General features: G+C 48.2%; 1 protein-coding gene across 4 annotated transcripts in view; it reads left to right on the top strand.

The window, feature by feature from the left end:
* The window catches only part of LOC122370335 (sodium/nucleoside cotransporter 1-like), a 41,298-nt gene that overhangs the window by 10,607 nt on the left and 11,008 nt on the right, over positions 1–19,683 (top strand). The window contains exon 1 of one of the 4 annotated variants that reach the window (XM_043345831.1): positions 18,733–19,294. The exons of 2 other annotated variants lie outside the window; for them this stretch is intronic. In XM_043345831.1, the coding sequence (XP_043201766.1) occupies positions 19,277–19,294 (18 nt within the window). In that variant the 5' untranslated portion in view covers positions 18,733–19,276. Of the gene's footprint in view, positions 1–18,732; positions 19,295–19,683 lie in introns of those variants that run through there. One more of the 4 variants, XM_043345830.1, reaches the window with a different exon arrangement.

Here is a 19,683-nt window from a genome sequence, read left to right as displayed (position 1 = left end):
AGGCTCTGACCTGACCTTGACCCGAGGTCAACTACTTAAGTTGACCTCACCCTAGCAAAAAGTATACCATTCGATGCACCTGAGCTAGGCGAACACAATTATGCCAAAATCGCGGCTCTGCGGCCATTTTTTGCGAAGTTATTTACTAAAAACCGAACCCGTAACTTCAGTCACGTGACCTGACCTCAGACGCTACCGGTTAGCCTGAGACCTTAAAATCGGGTACCAATCGCTGCGACTTGTAACGGCACACACGCTCGTTTTTTCCGCGAGGCTCTAGCTCTATTAGAAGCGAAACGGCGTGCTGGGGTCGTATCAACCCCTCCGAAACCCATTTTGTTTGCGGGAAAATGAGGAACTTATAGAAAGAACACCTTTCTAATTTTTTGCATGTCGATTCGCAATGACATGAAGTTTATTTTGAAAAAAAATAAAAATGTGAAAAATTTTGGTCCCAAAAGTCATTAAGGCAAATGAAAAAAAGATTAAGGTTTTTGCTCAACAATGAAATTTTTTCTTTGGAATTTTGAAATAGTAATATTAATTTTTGATTCATCGCAAGCTTAGTGTTGTTTACTTTTTGTTGGTTGCTTAACCCGTTTTTGAGTTATAGGCCATCAAACTCACCGTTACATACCGAAGTTAAAAAAATGTAATGCAATATAACTCAAAAAGTTTTGATCTGAGAAGTCTGATATTTTGCCAGGCGTCTTTGGGGCCTATGATTACCCATAGGACCGATTTTCATTAAAATCTGAGAGATGAGGGTGACGGGCCTGGTACGATCTATCGTGGAATGCCCCTCCTATTTCAGAGTCGTGCTCCAGCCTCGCTCGAGTAGAGCTGAACGGTGGGCACTGTAAGCGTGCAGTTACAGCATGCTCTTCAGTTAGGATAGGCTCGCTCACACGATGGAGAGCTCACTGTCTACAAAGGTCTCCAAAGTTCATGTCTTCACAGGTCTCTACATACATCACTGTCTCTACGCGTCCTATCAGGTGGTCTCAGTTCATGTCACTGTCTCTACACGTCATGTCAGGTGGTCTCAGTTCATGTCACTGTCTCCCGGCCTCCCCGGGTGATGTCAGCGTCACGTGACGTCACGGCCCAGTGGCGGCTGCCGCCACACAGCGTCACGTAGCCACAGTCGGGTCACAGACGTGACGCCCGTGCGGGCCACCATTCGCTGGCAGATGGGGTGGGGTGGGGTGGGGGAAAGGGTGACCACCGATGGCGTGGACTCATACTAACGCCATGGACTAACCTTACCATGCATCTTTTCTACACATGTTATGTTATGTTATTATAATATCAGACCAAGGTCACTCAAAGCCGGGTCACTAGGTCATGACAAGTGACCTTACCTCAGAAAAAAAAGTTTTAATGTCTGTCATAGCTCCACCGAGTGGCCGATCGCTTTAACCTTTGAGCAGCAGTATGTACAAAATGTATGTCTCGGAATTTTGATATCGGTGACCTAAGGTCACGTCAATTTTGCGACCTTCCCATTATGAGTAAATGGGAGAAAATTGAAAGGCGCCTCTCTTGGACGAATGCCATTCTAAACACTCTGAAACGTCGGATTGCAGTCGAAAGTGGCCCACTGCATCGGCGCATTGTACCTGTGGCACCTTGTTATGGTCGTCCAGTTTTTTTTTTTTTTTAGTGACAATGACTTTTGATATGCACATGTAAGAGCGATGAAAATGCCTTATATCTGCTCAGACTGACGATACGGATCGACTGACATGCAGCATGATCTTTTCCGGTCCGGTCAGGATCTTGACCTTCGATCAAATTGCTTTTAACCCTCCCCGGCACAGGCCATTTTGAGTCCTTCGACGGCACAAGGGGGGGGGGTTGGTACGACCCCCCCCCCTCGCGTTTGGCCCCTGATCGAGCTAGAGCTTCGCGGAAAAAATGAGCGTGTTGCCCGTCACGAGAGGAAGCCGATGATACCCAATTTTAAGGTCCTAGGTCATCGGGTGACCTTCAAGGTCAGGTCAATGACCCGAAAACCGGGAAAATCGGGACCTGTTAGAAAGTCGTAAAGTGTGGCTGCTACGTGGTTTTCCGGGGTGCTGATCAGGAATATCGTGTTAGTTTTGATCAGAGATGATGTCTTTAATCATTTAGACCAGGTCGGGTCAGGTCAGGTCAGGTCAACCGGTAGGGGTTGTGACGGGTATTCGTAATACGTGTCAACCGCCTCGGACAGCTTCGTAACATGTTACAAAGGCACCAAAACTACTTCGTAAATGTTCAAACGGTTGCTAAATTCGAATTCAGCTCCAAAAACTAGCCTAGAAACATGTAAAACTCGAAAAAGTGAACCGAGGTCACCCGAGGTCACCAAAGGTCAATGACCTGACCTGACCTTCAGGTGACCTTGAAACACACCCTAATGCATCGGAGCAACATCAAATCACATGTTTGAACGTTTGAAACCACGAAAAGCTTGCAAACGCGCGGCTAATGCGAGCCGACATGCGCCGAACCGCGATTTCGGCCAAACATGGTCACAGAAAAGAGGTCACAGGTCAAAGGTCATTGGGGTCAGGGTCATGAAAGTTTCAGGGTATGTGTAAAATTGATCAATGCGAGGGTACTGAAAGTTTCGTCGCGATCGGCCGCCTTTTACGTGAGTTATTTGCGAAAAACCTTAGGGGGGGGTTGCATCAACCCCCCCCCCTGTGCCGGCGAGGGTTAAGGTCAAATTATAGTTAACCCGCGCCCCACTGGGGGGTCTATTCATAGCCCCTCCTCCCGTTTTTCTGCAATGCTTTCTAAGCCACTTAACGTATAAACGCCAAACTTTCAGTACCATTAGCTGCATCAATTTGATACCTGTATAATTTTTTTTAACTTCGTAGCTACCATAGGTCGGCCGGAAATTACGTCAGAGTAACGTCATGTTCGGCCGATTTCGACGCAAAACATTGAGCCACGGCAGTCGCTCCCAAGAGCTCAGTTTTTAAGCTAGATCCAATTTCTTTGCATGAGAGGACTCAAAATAGACTGCGTTATCAAACTGATATCTCGGATTTTCAAGATTTTGAAAATTTTGAAAATTATACATATCAAAATTCAAAACTTATATCTTCATCTTTCTTTCAAAAGGATTTTGACATTTCGAAAAAAACGAAAATATGTAATAGAAGATATGCATATGACTCACTCAAGCAAGTTTTAGTCATATATCTTCAAAAATGGCAGTTATACGCATTATAGCAAAAAGAAATTACAATTATGAATTTTTCAAATCCATTTTCAGTACCTACGTATTTGACGTCGTACACCAATATAAATAGCACCAGTAAAACGCCTTTTGGGCGAAGAACGAGCGAGCGAGATAGTGAGCCCTGCACGTGCGAAAGGGCGAGAGTGTACTTCCAACGGGCTTGTGCAAAGCACCCCTCTAACCGGTCGCTAGCGGTGTGCCAAATTTGAACGCAATCGGCCCAGCCGTTCCTGAGATCTGGAAGCGGCATCCTGCACGTGCGCACGTGCAAACGGGGTCCAAAATGACTTTTGCACGGCACCCTAATAACCGGTCCCCAACCGTGTACCAAATTTGAGCGCAATCGGCTCAGCCGTTCTCGAGATCTGGAAACGCCCCCTGCACGTGCGCACGTGCAGTAGCACCCTATCCGCAACACATGGGAATGTATTGCCTGGTGGGTGCCTACCTGTATGCCAAGTTTCAGCGAAATCGCCCAAGTAATTACCGAGTTACTGAAATGGGAACAAATTTGGCACCTCTTCTTTTTGCATTTTGCACGTGCAGCGGGGGTCACTCACATAGATCAAGAGTATCCGACCTTTGGTAGAAGGGATGCAGCTACTCTATAAAAAAAAATTACCGCAAGACAATCGCCCCAGCCGCTGCTGAGATATGGGCCTCTCAAAATCACTACTTTTGCAAAACTTCTTGAACACCCTTGACTTTTCACCACGACGGTCACTGAGATGTATCAAAAGTAGTCAATTACGGGGTAGAAGGAATGGGGCTATCCAGCAAAAAAGACCGCAGGCCAATCGGTCCAGCGGTTGCTGAGATATAAGCCTCTCAAAAGCGTTACAGGCCGGGCCGGGCCGGGCCGGGCCGGGCCACTCATACTGAGATTTTTACGTTATAGGTATTGAAAAGACTTCGCTTCGCTCGCTGCGCTCGCTCGCTCGTAACCATCGTGTTTCTGAGCTCAAACTGCATGCGATAGACCTCTCTTTTGTTGGAACTTTAAAATTTGACCTTTTCGACCTAAAAGTGGCTTGACCTATGCTAAAGTAAACTCAAAATGACCTCAAATGACATAAATGACATTGAAATTGAACTCTATGGCCTATGAAAATGTACCACAAAACATGTGTCAAATAACCGATCCATGATATAAGATTTCCGTGACCTGTGATGACTTGACCCTGACCTGAGAATTAACCTTCGCCCCAGTGGGGGGGGGGGCATATGTTACCACCCTGTCGCGTTTTTTGCGTGTGAATAAAGGGGTAGCTTTTGGTACATCGATTTTGGACAAGGTGTAAAATTCTTGACCCCAGGTCATGTCAGGTCAGGTCACCAGGTCAAGCTTACTGACCAAGCCTAAAAAAGTTTGCAATCATGTCCAGCCTGCAGTGTTTGTTAGAAAGGTTTTAAACTTGGTGGATTGCATGCTGTTATGGGCGCCTACAATTTGTATATCTCGGATTTTTTTTTATATCCGTGACCTAAGGTCAGGTCAGTGGCGTGACCTTTCCATTACAAGTCAATGGAGAAAAATGAAAATGCCTCTAGATTGGTGTGTACGCATTGGAACAGTCCAAATATTTTAGAATCACAATGATTTAGTCCACTCGTGATGACCAAGGTGTCATTTTTGCTGATAGCCTCTAGACAGGTCATCCGAGGTCACTTGAGGCTACAAACAGTTTTTTTGCCAATAACTCGCGATTGGAAAGAGATAGAACGCTGGGAATGGTCTCATTGTGTTTGTCTTGTTGAGACGCATCGACTGATATGCAACATGACCTTTTCCGGTAAGGTCATGACCTTAACCCGCGCCCAGATGGGGTCTGCCGAGCAACGCGGTCTGATGGGGGGGGGCCATTTTGGCCCCCCCCCCTAAGATCTCGAGAACCACGCAACATAGCGACAAGCGGTAAACGGTGTTGGATAGCCCCAACGGGGAACTACCTTGTGACCCAATTTCATTGACCTCGGTCAAACCGATGACGTCACAGGTCAGGTCAAAGGTCGAATTTTCACCGTTTACAGGCATTTCAAGAAATGCGTTGTAAAATCGTGTAAAATGCATTTCATTGAAAATCATCGATGGGGAAATGTTCTTCAAACACATATTTTGCTATTTGAGGTCACTGATACCAGGTCAGGTCACAGAGGTCAGGTCACTGGGGGGTCACAATATGAAAGTGTCATGTGATACATGTTTTATGGTCCATTTTACATGACAAATGCGATTATGTGGGTCAGACAGACTTAAGGGCCAGCTTAGGTCACGTTTTGGTCAAGGTCAGGTCAAGGTCAGGTCAAGGTCAGGTCAAATTAGGTCAAATTTCAAAGTTGATATTTTTGCATAAAATGGGTATCGATTCGATGCAGCTCGTCACGGGGAGTTCAATGGTGGTCTCCGTTTTGTGCTACCAGGTCTAGAATTGCTAAAAAATGAGTTCAAAAATTTGACGTCATCAATTTTTAACAGTTTTTTCGCTATAACTTGGCCAAAAAAAGAGGTATCGAGCTAAAATTTGGTATGTATATCGAAGAGCGCAGGGATTATCACATATTTTCCGGATTTTTCGAAATTCGAAAAATTTTTGGAAAATTTTTGAGTTTTTCTAAAAAAATCATTTTTTTTGATTTTTTGGGGTCAAAATCCCAAAATGTCGAAAATCCGAGATAGCAGTTTTGTAGCGCCGTCTTTTGTCTACACAACCACAAAAAGAACTTTAAAATTGCTTGTTAACTGTAGAATTGGTGAGCGTTTCAAGATGTCATGTTTTTTGCTCATTTTTACTCGAACATGACCTCAGTTTGACCTCAATAACTCCTGACCTGAGGTGACCTGTGACTTGAAATTTTGTGTGAAGGTGTCAAATTGATGCCCGGTAAGGTACCCAAAATTTGGCGGCGCTGCGCGCCGCCGTTTTCTCGCTATTTAAGAAAAACCACAGGGGGGGGGCCAAAATGCCCCCCCCCCCATCAGGGCGCGGGTTAACCTGAGGTCACATTTTCAAGTTGACCCTTCAAGGTCAAATTATAGTTCATTCGACACGTCTCGGCGAGGGGAACACGATTCTGGCAATAGAAATGTCGTGGCTTTTTGTAGTCGAAAGTTATTGTCGAAAAAACACTTTTCGTAAAAACAGCTATTTTTGGAGTTTTTGCCATCTAAAGGCTAAACCGTTGACCTGAAGTCAATATTGATAATGACCTTTTCAAAAGAAAAGCTCAAAAGGTATCGTTTGCTGTTCCATGCGTTTTTCTAGCTACCATAGTTCCTGAGATAGCGGCATGTTTTCTGAAAAATATAATGACAATAGGCAAATTTTGACCTTTGATGACCTCTGGTGACCCCAATATTGCTCTAAGGTGAAAAATGACCGACATACTTTCAAACGTACGCATTGAGAGCTATCGACTGCTTTTTACCGCGTCTTTCTAGCTTTCTTAGTTTTTGAGTTAGAGGTGGGTGGTAACATATGCCCCCCCCCCCCCCCCACTAGGGCGAAGTTGGCTGAGACCGCCACTGGGGCGCGGATTAAAGTAAAAGCTCGGTAACCTCAGGGTATCTAAAGCATGGCTGCTTACGAGTGTGTAGGTAAACCAAAAATGAGCCTGATCTGACTTGCAAGACAGCGGGAGCCCAAAATGTGAGCAAACCAAACAATGATGAAAGAAAGCGCGGTTTTAAGGCTCATGATTATATATATAAATGCAATGAAAACCCTAAGCCTCATGCTAATAATTGTATTCAAAATAGGGCCAAGAAAATGAGACAACTGTTTCGTGCATAGCACATCGTCAGGTCTTCTTGGCCCTATTTTGAATACAATTATTAGCATGAGGCTTAGGGTATTCATTGCATTTATATATATAAACCAAACAACGATAATTTTCTATTGGACCTGACCTGTAACGTCATCGGTGAACTTGATGTCCATGAAATTAGGTTTTGTTCGACAGTTTTTTCGGAGTTAGGAGGGGGGCTTTGAAAAGCCCCCCCCCCCCCCAGTAGGACGTGTTATACGCAGACCCCATTGGGGGGCGGGTTAATTCTACACGTATGTAAGTACTGACGAGAGGAAGACGCGGGTATCAAAAGCAATGTCGTACCATTCTTGAATCGAAGTTTTTTACTTTTTTTTGTAAAAACCGCTGTTTTAGTTTTTGGCCACTGGGGGCTAAGCTGTTGATCTAATGTCAAATATGAGAGCTTGTCTCGGAAAGAACGCTACTAAGAGCTATCGCTTACAGCGTGTCGCTACGTGGCCCAGGAGCCGAGTTAGACGGGGGAAGGGAATGTGCAGCATATTTACATGAGAAGGTAATAATCGGAATGGCGTATAGGTAGTAATAATATTTGGGCTGGTCCCGAAACCATCAGAAATTTGCGTGCTTACGTTGAGCGAAATTTTGTCTTGTTTACCGCTACTCGCTATTGCTAATTCGGTAATGGTAGGCACGGCGATACTCTTGATTTCTACTCTTGATTTCGGCAAACAGTTTTTAAAGGCCCCCGCATACGATGTGTATGCATGCGTCTCATTCATTCGGCTGTTACAAAAGCGATTTATGGCTCTCTTGGGCCTAAACAGTACTCATCACGCCCCCCCCCCCCCCCCCCGCAATCGCCGCAGCCCTGGTTGGTCTGCACATCCCCTCTGGCACATTGTCGGGAGCAGCCATTGCACACACAGTCAGCGAAAGGCACCGCACACGGCCGCGACGCGGGACCGAACGATAGTTGTTGCACAACACGACCTCGTCCGCGCGGCACAGTGCGATAGGCCGCGCGCTGTGATACCGGCGTCAGCAGGGCGCAGTTTGCATCAGCAGTGCAGGCAGCCGGCCGGCTCGGTCAGCGGGACTATCGGGGCTGCTGGGTAACCCGCCTCATCAGCGACCTACCGCCGGCTGCGCCTCGGCCGCTGGAGGCTGATTGCACGAGCCGCGCTGCCCAGACGGCCGCCACGCGCTCCGCTGTGCCTGTACCTACAGCGGCCGGCCCATTGTCTGCCGCGAAATGCGGCCTCCAAATAGCCGAGCTGTTCGGCAGACCTCTCTACTGCATGGACTAGGACGTGCTGGTGCTGTCGGATCCAAATAACATAGCCCTTTTCACGACGGACATCTGGTACGCATTTGGTGCAAATTCGGTGCAGATTTGGCGCAGATTTGGTCAAAATAGGTTATTGTGTTTCTTAAAAGGATCAGTTCGGGTTGCAGAGATGCTTATATACCACATTTATGAGACTGTAAAACATTATTTTCGATTAAAACACTGAACGCAATTCATGATACAAAGATGTGTGTTGTAAAAGAGATTTGGTGCAGATTTGGTCAAATTAGGTACATTCGCCATATAGCCCGTCGTGAAAATGGCTAAAGACCATCCATCTGTCTCGGATAGATGCTCTCTCTCTCCTCTCTCGCTCTCTCCCTCCCCCCCCTCTCTCTCTCTCTCTCTCTCTCTCTCTCTCTCTCTCTCTCTCTCTCTCTCTCGCACACATGACTGGGGTATAAATAATGACGCGATAAATAATGATCTGAGAGGGCCGTCACCGGTGCACAGATCGGCGAAGGTCGTGGCACCGGGAGCGGCGTGTAAAAGCACCCGAAGGTAGAACACGTCCCCGAGCCTGCGTGAAGACTCGCCACCCGGCCGATGCACAGTGGCCCTTTTTCAGAATTAGCACGCATTAATTCCCACATTACCTGAAAGCATGGGTGTCGATTTGTATACTTTTGGGGGTGCTGCAGCACCCCCAATGCTCAAAGGAGCACCCCCAATGGTTTTCCGGGCACCCCCAAATGTTCCAGTTAGCAACCCCAATCATTTTGTCCCTCAATAACTCCCACTAACTCTGTTTGAGGAAAATAATTCGTTCCGCAGTCTTTCACTACTAAAAATAAAACAATTACGCAATTTACAATGCATGAAATAAGATGTAAAGAAAAGAAAAGTTAGTCTTAAGAAGCAGGGCGAAAAAAAGACGTTCAGTTGCAAAGACACTGGTGTGGGCTCCAGAGACCGGCGACGGGCCCTCAGAGGCCGGCAAAGGCCATCAGAGGCCGGTGGTACCTTCAGAAACCCTGTGGGGTCGTCTTTAGAGACCGGCACGGACTCGGACGCCGATGGGGCCCTCAGAGTCGCCGGTGTGGGGCCTTCAAATGTCACCGGTGGGTGGCCGTCATGTGCACTTGTGGGGCCCTCAGAAGCGACGGTGTTGGGCCCTCAGAGCCGCCGATATAGGGCCTTAAGAGGCACTTTTGCGGGGCCCTCAGATATGGCAATGTATGGCCCTCCGAGGCGCCGGTGTAGGGGCTTCACAGTTGCCGGTGATGGCCCTCACAGGCGCCGTTGTGGGGGCTCTCAGAGACACTGGTTTAGGGCCATCACAGGCGCGCGTGTGGCCCTCAGAACTGCTGTTACGGAACGGACCCTTCATAGGCCGACAAGAAGATAGCAAGAGGTCACCGGTGCCTTCAGGAGCCTTGTGGGGTTCTCAGAGACCGGCATGGTGCTCTCAGACGCCGCTGGGACCCTCCGAGCCACCTGTGTGGGACCGTCAGGGTCGCTGGTACCTGACGAGGGCCCTCAGAACCGCCCATGTAGGGGTTTTAAAGGCATTGGTGTAGGGCCTCAGAGACGCCGGTGTGGCGCTCAGGGGCGTCGGTGAGGGCCCTCACAGTCGCCGTTGTAGGGGCCCTCAGAGAAATGGGTGTGGGGCCATTACAGGCGGGTGCGGAGCTCCTAGAGCTGGCGCCCTTACCCAGCCAGCAATTTGGTTCGGCGCAAGTCCGTTTTGCTCCGGCAACTGCGACATGCCAGACTTGGGCCGGTATAAACGGAACGCCGTCAAATCCGGGGTTTGGGTCGATACGACTCTATTCCGGCTAGCCAGTATTTGCTGTAGCGCTCCCGGGTTGGTATGGTTCCGGACCGCCAAGTCTGGCTCAAGTCAGGCTCCCTGCCATGGCTCAAGTCCGGCTCCCTACGACCGGTCCGGCTGCACCCCATAGCTGCTCTGGCTTACTGTGGCTGAAGTACGGTGGAGGTACGGCACGGCTGGTGTGGCATAAGTCCGGCTGTGATGCGGGCGAGCTCCGGGTTCGTGTGTCAGCTCCAGTAGAGCCCCAGACCTTGCCCGTACTTTAGCCGGAGCAAATGCCGGAGCTAGCCAGCGTAAAACCAGCTACGGCCAAGACCAAATTAGCTGGCTGGGAATAAGCCGGCTAAGACCCCCAGAGTCCGACATGTGGCCCTCCGAAGCCGGTAAGGGGCCCTCAGAGGCCGCCAAGGGGCCCTCAGAGACTGGCTTGGGGCCCTTATGGAGATCTTAGTGTTGGTACTTGTGGGCCCATGAGGTTTTTTTACGAGCCCCGTGGATCCTTCTTTGTCCAAATATGACCAACATTGACTCGTAGCGGCCAATGGCGCCTCAGGGCCCCTCAAGCCCGAATAACCCGAGGGGCCCGAACCTGATGGGGGGGGGGGGGCACGTGCCTCACGGCCCACCTGGCTACGCCACTGAGGAAAATCGTAAACCCGTAAATATCAAATGCGATCACCTGTCATTTTTCAGCGATCATTATTGGGATCGTCTGATTACCGCCAGAGCCTCGTAGCCACCGTTGCCTCCGCGCAATGTCCGCCCCTGCGGACCGCAGCGGCTGCTGCACCGGTGCTAATCGCCGTCATTGGTTTCTGTCACCTTATTACAGAGGTGTCGGGGCTGCTGCCATGCTGCCGGCAAATATACGACTTTTTTCGGAAAGATGTTAATGTAATAAGGTAGCCATGTACTAGGACGAGCAGAATGATTTTCAAGAAGAACGTTCTGCCCTTGGGAAATGTTAGTGGAAATCCCGGCATTATCAGTAACTTATGGGGATAACCAACCCTGCCTTGTACGGTCGTGCCCCATGGCAAAGCTGCAATTTTTCACCCGGTGCAGGGGTTGAGCACCCCCAACCATTTTGAAAAATCGACACCCCTGCCTGAAAGTGGTGCAAGACATCACCACGTGATCAAGGACGTATTCCCTGCCAATGCAAAGACAAGAAAAGAAACGAACTGCCCAAGGAGATTCGGCCCAACAGCGACAGGCCGCTCGGCCCAAGATTTGGCGCACGTTCGCACGGCTCGCCCGCCGGCCCAGGCCGCTCCGAACGCAAGTGTGGCGAGCCCGCCAGCCGACCGCGCTGCACTGACCGCCAGGACGCCCCAGGGCGTCACGTGACCGCATCTGCAGCTGTTGCCAGCCACCGTTAGTCGGCCCCGGCCGGGCAGCAACTAAGGTCAGCGCGACGCGAACAATACAAACACATAGGCGCTTTTGACGTTAGATCTTAAGCCGACCACGGGACTTGTGCGGCTTGGACATCAAACGCGACAAGAAATCGGACAGTTTTTCTTGAGCACAGCGTTATGCCTACATGACATTTCAATAAGCACATCTTATGGCAAAAGTCAAGCCACATTTAGGCGCCCACCAGGTGACACCAGCTTCGAGCCAGGTCAATGAGCTTAGTCGTATCGAGCAGGAGCCTCAGCCGCTCGCGGACTGAACTGGCTCACGTTCTCCACCGTAGAAGCAAAATGGCGCAAAATGGCGCGATGCCCTTTGGTGGACATGGTCAGAAGAGATCGGCGATTCGAACGATGTATAATACGACATGTTCCAGAGTGTGCTACTTAACATAAAGCTTCATATGTATGCCGCCATCTCCAGTTAATAATTGTCCTGTTATTGTGTCCACAATATTCGGCAAAAGTGGTCTATTTCAGTTTATATAATGAAAATTGTGGTTTCTAGGGCTTCTACGTAAACTCAGCTTCACAGCCATGCCACTAATTTTTAATATTTTCTCACCGAAAGCCTTACAAATTGATGTTCATATCACCCTACTTTTTAGGGTCCGCCGGTGGTGTCCGCGCGCCTCTCGACAAACTTCGATTTTGCGGTCAGTTTTACCAAAGATAATTATTTTTTAGGAGGTAAAAATGGCACCATCGGATAGTTTGGAATGTTTTGCACACGATTAGACTGCTTTTTACTCAAAAGAAGAGAAAAAATATTTTGAATTTATGCGTGCTAATTCTGAAAAAGGGCCACTGTGCGATGGTGGGCGCCGCCTGCATGTTGCGGCGCCGGTGCCACCGCTTCTGGCCGGCGTCCCAGCGGTACTTCAGGGGGAAGTCCGGGTAGAGCACCCGGAGCAAGGCCATCTACAGAAGGTACAGTCACTCCCCCGCCGACCAATCAGAGACAGATCCTGAGTGACGTCATCCCTGATGCTCGAAAGGGGTACTCCATTCCTTTGCAACGTACTTAAAAGTGACTAACTTCATTTGAAGATTATTGATGGCACTCTGCACATACCGCTCAGCCGTTGATATCAATGGAAAGCCCAACTAATTTTACAGCGACAAAAAAAGCAGCAATATCCTAAGAAATGGCCGGTTTTGAAGATATAGACGATTTAAAAACCCTCTGCAGCAGTAGGAAAGCAACGTAAAAACGCATCGAGCTTATATTTTTACTATGGATAAATCAATTTTCAGTAATTGTGTGTTATCCATGACAGATATATATAAAAAACGACAATATATTAATTGTGTATTTGAATATATTGTCGTTTTTTTATATTTTTCAGTAAGTTTTTAGATATGGTATTGATTTAAGTTACAACTTCATTGCAATATTTTCATTACTTGAAACTTTATTTCAAAATAATATTTTCAAAAATGGCATCTGTTGGCCAGTAGCTTGGGAGCGATTGTGGCGCACCGCGCCATTAATTGTCCTGAGGCCCCCTTATGATGTCATCAAAAGTGGAGTGACATGGGCCTGACCCGGAGGCCCTCGGGGTCCTCGCCGGCCGACGCCCGGTTGTAGGTCATCCAGGCAGTCAGCTGCGTGTGGCGCGGCTCCCCAGCCACTGCCTGCCGCTCCTCCCCAGGCTGGAAGAAGATCAGCTGATGGTCTTCGAGATGAGCCTGTAGCGCCAGCACCGCTGGTGACCGGTCGCTCATCTCGAAGCTGAACAGCCGCCAGCATGCTTCGATCGCACCAATGGAGCGGAGGTCTCGGAAGGCTGCCACCTCGTCCTGGCTGGCCTCGATCAGCTGATCTGCCCGGACCATTTGCCGGTCGGAGCCCTTGTAAATGTACAGGGTGGGGCAGCATAATCGGGAATAAATATCAAACGGGATTATTTGGTCATGAATTTAAAAATACAACTCCAAGCACTATTTTAGCAACATCCCATCAATTGGTCACCTTTTACCTATCTCTCATCCTATGTGACCGCCCTCGGCGTCGATGACCTTCTCAAGGCGGGTCCAAAAGCACGCGCATGCACGTGCAACCTCCTGCTTGTCCATGATCGCCATGATCGCCCATCAGCATCGTACCTTGCACTGAAGACCGTCTTTACTGATGATAAGTTGTTCATTAACCTTCTACCAAAAAACGCTCCATGTAAAGAATTTGGTCGGATTTAAATCGGCGGAGTTGAAGGACCAGAAGTTTTTGGTTCATCTCAGGTGGAGGTGCCCTACACAATAACATGTCGTCCTCACTGCAGTACCAGCACGGACAGAGTCCTCGTAAGACGTGATCTGGACCGTCAGTGATCCTCTGTTCCGACGGCTCCACATGAGTCTGCCACAGTGCGGATGTATTTACCAGAGGTGCTCATTTTATCTGGGCTCGATGAAGTAGGGTGCACCACGTGCACCTCCCTTGAAGACCACCCATAGGTCCATCACCCCAACAGGATGTTTACTTTGCATGACCGCTGGAATATTCTCGATACAATCCCCTATATGGCTTGCCATTCTTTTTTGTCGTATTCCAGTCGGTGGTGAGATTTTTGGTCGCTGAAGTTTTGAACATTGTTTCTTTTTAATATGCTCAAGAGCGTCTTCCTTATATTCAAGTGAGTCATCTGTATGTCCTCTGCTAAGAGTTATTTTACGACGATTACGTTAACCTTTTGTCCTAAGTATTCCCACACAATCCTTATTGTCCGTGATAACACGTTGACCTGTCCAGCAACCTTTAGGGGAGAGTGGGGCAATGGCGACACCATAAGCATTTTGCTCAATAGCTTAGCTATTTGAAGCTATTTTATGGTGATTTTGACTGTGGTTATAGCCAAAGGAATAGGCTTTCAGATAGCACCCAGTTTTAGTATCTCAGATCACTGATGACAGATTCAGAGCCTACGCGAAAATGTGGTGAAAAATGGAGGTGCAAAAAAGCGAGGGGTAATGCCGGCCACTAAGTGCAATAGCACAAAAAGTCAAAATATCGTCACTGGTAATCATCCTTAAACCGTTCTTTCGATGGAAATTTAAGTGAGAATTAAGAAACGACAACTGTATTCAGCAGTTAACAGTACACTGCACTGCAACACAACACTGCACTCGCTGCAACACAACAGCGCGGCGCCAACAGAGCAGCAAACTAACACAACCGTAAACACAGCAAGCAAACTAACACAGCTGTAAACACAGCAACCCGAAACGTTGAGCTTTAACGACAGAAGTCGCAAACAAAACCGCGTGGAGTCATTCCGGACACGTGTCCGGTATTACCCCGAGGTCAGCTTTATTTTAAGAAAGCAGGCAGCAGTCAAAGGCATTGCGCCGCAAACGCCTCACATCCAGCAGTCGCCTAAAAAAGGCTTAATTGAAGGTCATTGCAAAGCAGCACTTCTGAAAATGCGTTAACACATTTCACAGTCAGCAAATAGATGCAACAAAAATTAAAAATCAGATACGAAAAACACATTTAACGCTATAAAAATGAAAATAATGGAGCTACCGTGACAAACTTGCACCACGTGCTAGAATGGCGCTCAACTGAAATGTAAACAACATCAACTGATTAGTGATGGACAAAGTACTCACTAGAGATGGGTGGCCGGCATTACCCACCGTCCGCCATTGCCCCACTCTCCCCTACGTGGAATTGCAGGGGTTTCAACAAAATGTTCTTGTTTTACTCGTTTAACATTAGTGTCTATGGGCGCGCGCAAAGCACTTGGAGCACCGTCGAACTATTTTGCTGCTCTTTTCCAGGAGGTTGCATGCTCATGGATGTAGTCATGTTAGATGATGCACAACTTTTGGGCGTTTCATTGCCATGCTATAATTTATCAAAATAATGTCATGCCTACTCATGATTAGAGCCCAAAAAGCATTCCCGATTATGCTGCCCCACCCTGTACATAAAAATGTACTTAAAGGGACCCTCCCACCTTAACATTAGATTTGAGTTGAGATAGCCAAAATGGGGTCCCTGGCTCACAATGACCGGTTTCGGCACTCACAACATCGAGAAATGCCTTAAATCGGAAATATTGAATTTCAAAATTGCAGCATTTTGATTCAGAGGGGCTAATGCTTAGGAATACCCCTCTGAATGTGTGACGTCAGCGCAGATATCTAACGATTTTTAAATGTTTGACTAAAACGTTTTGTAGCACGCGGTGGTATATGCTATTTGCGCGCAACATCTGCCGCAAACGCCGCAATTCTAAAATAAAGTCGCTAGAAACAGCGGAGATCCCAAAAAAGTAAACAAAAGTAAAAGTCTAATATCTTGAAAACCGGTGAATATTTTTCGGTGAAATTTGGTAGATATTCGTTTTCGCTCTTTCTGAACCGAGCGACATCACTTCCATGCCAATTCATAAACTTTTTTGAAGGTGGGAGGGTCCCTTTAACTCCGTCCACAGAGGAGCACACCTCCACGTTGATGTGACACTCGTAGCGAAGGCTGAGCAGCGGATTGTAGGGCACGGCCCACTGGTTCGTCACCAGCCTCCCATTGTGCTCCGCCTGCTGGCCGCCGTCCTCGGGGGCCGCGCCTCCGGTACTAGTTAGTGGTACGGTCGGTCCAAAGCGACAGACCCGTCATCCAGTTAGGTATTTGTAAAAACAGAACCGAGTAGATACGTGCAACTCGCGTGCCACAGGAGCAATGCGGTCTAGTCTGGCCTTGAATCGCTCCACTGATATTCAGAGATGTTTTGCGCTAGTACGTTAGTACTTAGTATGATAGAAGGTACGTAAACCTACATGGAACAGTGTATATTGCGGGTCAGCCTTACAAACAGTGTCTGATCTCTGCGGTCGGATACTGAAACAGCACGAGACATCGTCTGCGTTGCATCATATGTCCCAACATGCAAAACCGTCGCCCAATTCCTTTTAACCGAGTAGAGAAGAAGTTAGCTTTTTAAGTGTAGTGCTGGCTTGGCTACGCTAACTCAAGATTATTATGGATACCACTAATTTAACAGTTGGTCCATTTTCGACTAGGGGAGAGCGGGGCACTTTCGTGCATGGGGCACATACGCTTCCGGCAGTTTATGGAAACACGACATAGGCGGCGGAACGGGGAGGGCACCGGGGCACCGTGCCCCCTTTGATTTTGTCATTTTAACATTGGCCCTAAGATTGGTACCAAAAGTCGGCAGTGTCCCCCCTTAATTGAAGGTGTTCCGCCGCCACTGAAACACGAGTGGCTGCCGAAGCTAAAGGTAAATTATAAAAAACATGGCTATCATTGCCGCCCTCCCCCCCCCCCCCCCCCGTTCACTGTACAAGACAACACTGTACCTGCTATACTGCTTGATAAAAACCCTAGGTTGTATTATTCGTGCGTTTTTTCAAGCTTTTTTCATAGCATTCATTTTCGTGATCCTGACTCGGAAATGCGGTTCAGCTTTTCAAAATTCGCGGGTAAGAACCTCACCCTATTCACGGATGACGGAACTGTTGCAAGCTTGTTTGTTAAAAAAGTGTCATTTTTCAACAGCAAAAAAAAAATGGAATGTATTACAAAAAACGTCGTGGGGCAGGTTCGTGTACGCAATGCCTAGGGGCACATTCGTGTTTGTTTTTTGTTGTTGTTTTTTTTTTTTGCAATTTATGACTGTCGAGTGCCCCATACCTGGGGCAGTTTCGTGCAAACATTCAAACGGCGTTCGATAGCTCCACCCGGGAACTACCATGTGTCATGTGACCAAATTTCACTGACCTAGGTCAAACCGATAACGTCACAGGTCAGGTCAAACGTCAGATTTTCACCGTTCACAGACAGTAAAATGCATTTCATTGAAAATCATCGATGGGGAAATGTTCTTCAAACACATATTTTGCTATTTGAGGTCACTGATACCAGGTCAGGTCACAGAGGTCAGGTCACTGGGGGGTCACAATATGAAAGTGTCGTGTGATGCATGTTTTATGGTCCATTTTACATGACAAATGCGATTATGTGGGTCAGGCAGCCTTTGGGGCCAGCTTAAGTCACGTTTTGGTCAAGGTCAGGTCAAGGTCAGGTCAAGGTCAGGTCAAATTAGGTAAAATTTCAAAGTTAATATTTTTGCATAAAATTGGTATCGAATCGATGCAGCTTGTCACGGGGAGTTCAATGGTGGTCTTTGTTTCGCCGTACGTGGTCTAGAATCGCTAAAAATTGAGTTAAAAAATTTGACGTCATCATTTTTAAACAGTTTTTTCGCTATACCTTGGCCAAAAAGCAAGATATTGATCTGAAATTTGGTATGTACATAGAAGAGCGCAGGGACTATCACATATGTTCCGGTTTTTTCGAAATTCGGAAAAGTTTTGGATTTTTTTTAGTTTTTCTAAAAAAAATCATTTTTTTTTAAATTTTTAGGGGTCAAAAACCCAAAATTTTGAAAATCCGAGATAGCAGTTTTGTAGCACCGCTTTTTGTCTACTAGACCATATAAAGAACTTTGAAATTGCTTGATAATTGTAGGTTTGGTGAGCGTTTCAAGATTGCATGTTTTTTGCTCATTTTTGCTCGAACATGACCTCAGTTTGACCTCAATAACTCCTGACCTAAGATGACCTAAGTCTTGAAATTTGGTGTGAAGGTGTCAAATTGATGCCCGGGAAGGTACTGAAAATTTGGCGGCGCTGCGCGCCGCCGTTTTCTTGCTATTCAGGAAAAACCACAGGGGGGGGGCCAAAATGCCCCCCCAACGGGGCGAGGGATAAGTATACACACAGACACACAGACATTCAAACACATATCAGTGACCTTGACCTAAAATGACCTGAAATGACCTCAGCAGCAAAAACCTGGTCGGATAGTGTAACAAAGAGGTTCTAGCTGGCTTGGCACCACAATTCGGCATCGTCATCGGTGAATGATGGGCAGCGCACTTAATATCCAACGGTGACACAAAACAGCAACATTTTTAGTTTGACCTGACCTGGAAGGACAATGACTGACCTGAGGAGGCAAAACTGGGTATCATTGGATTCTTCTCTTCCCAAGGAATCTTTTTGGTCTTACCACGAAGCTCTATCTCCAACCGGGATGAAATGGCGCGGGGGTGGCACCCTCCCCCCTATGTGCGTTCGTTCTAGGATGGGAAAATGGCATGTGCGGGCGAGGGTAAGATTCACAACAACAAAAATCCATGATAGCAGTGTCGACGGTGTCTGTACGGGTGGTGTGCGCTGGAGCCCGGACGGTGTCTGTACGGGTGGTGTGCGCTGGAGCCCGGACGGTGTTTGTAGTCTGCAGTGTAACGGGACGTCTCCGGCGCAGCGTGACGTCATCGACTGCAGACCGGTCCGTGTGTCCGTCCGCCGGTCGGTGACGTCACCGCTCACCGTGACGTCACACCGGGACGTCCGCGGCCGGGAGGTGACTGAGCCGTGACATTTCACGTTAAATTTCCGTGCAAAGAACGCACCCTGAGAAAAAGCGGCGGCCGCCAGGGAATCCGACCGCCGCCGCTGCACGTCATTTCCGCGGGCGGTGTGCGTGCGAATAAAGCTGCCGGCCGGCGGCCCTAGGGGTCAATAGGTGCCGAACCGCGACTGGAGAGGCGCTTCGAGGGTGAGCTGTTCAGCACCACTAATCAGTGATCGAGGAGCGAGTCAGACGAGTGATCTCAGATCCAGCAGCCAGTGAGAGATTGAGAAGTGCATCGGCTTGTGATTGACAGCAGCAATCAGCGAAAGGTTTCATCATGGTGGCCAGTGACCAGGTGAGGCAGGCGTCATCGTCAGTGAGAATCAGCTGCAGCTGTGGCAGCGAGCGAGTTTGTCCGTTCGCATCCGAAGCAGGTGCCGTCGCCGGCGTCCCGGCCGGCGCGGCGGGCGGCATCCCAACCTCGGCCACAGTGCCCCCAGTCGCCATCGGGCACGTGGATATGCTTTTACTTGGTCTCCCAGGCCCTCCCCCCCCCCCCACACACACACACATACACCAGGTCCACGTTAAACGCAGCGGAGCGTGGACGGAACTTTCGAGCTCCTTTAGCGATTGCAGCGGCCGTCGGCGCCTAATCTAGCGTATATCCGCCTGGCGGTTCTGTCCCGCGATAGGTAAGGTATTATGCTTATCGCACATATTTTACCAACGGCTTGCAAGGGA

The sequence above is a fragment of the Amphibalanus amphitrite genome, unplaced genomic scaffold, assembly GCF_019059575.1.
Source record: "Amphibalanus amphitrite isolate SeventyFive unplaced genomic scaffold, NRLGWU_Aamphi_draft 001123F_arrow, whole genome shotgun sequence".
Classification (NCBI taxonomy): domain Eukaryota; kingdom Metazoa; phylum Arthropoda; class Thecostraca; order Balanomorpha; family Balanidae; genus Amphibalanus; species Amphibalanus amphitrite.
The sequence above is the reverse complement of the archived record's forward strand: the minus strand, read 5'-3'. Positions and strand labels throughout refer to the sequence as shown.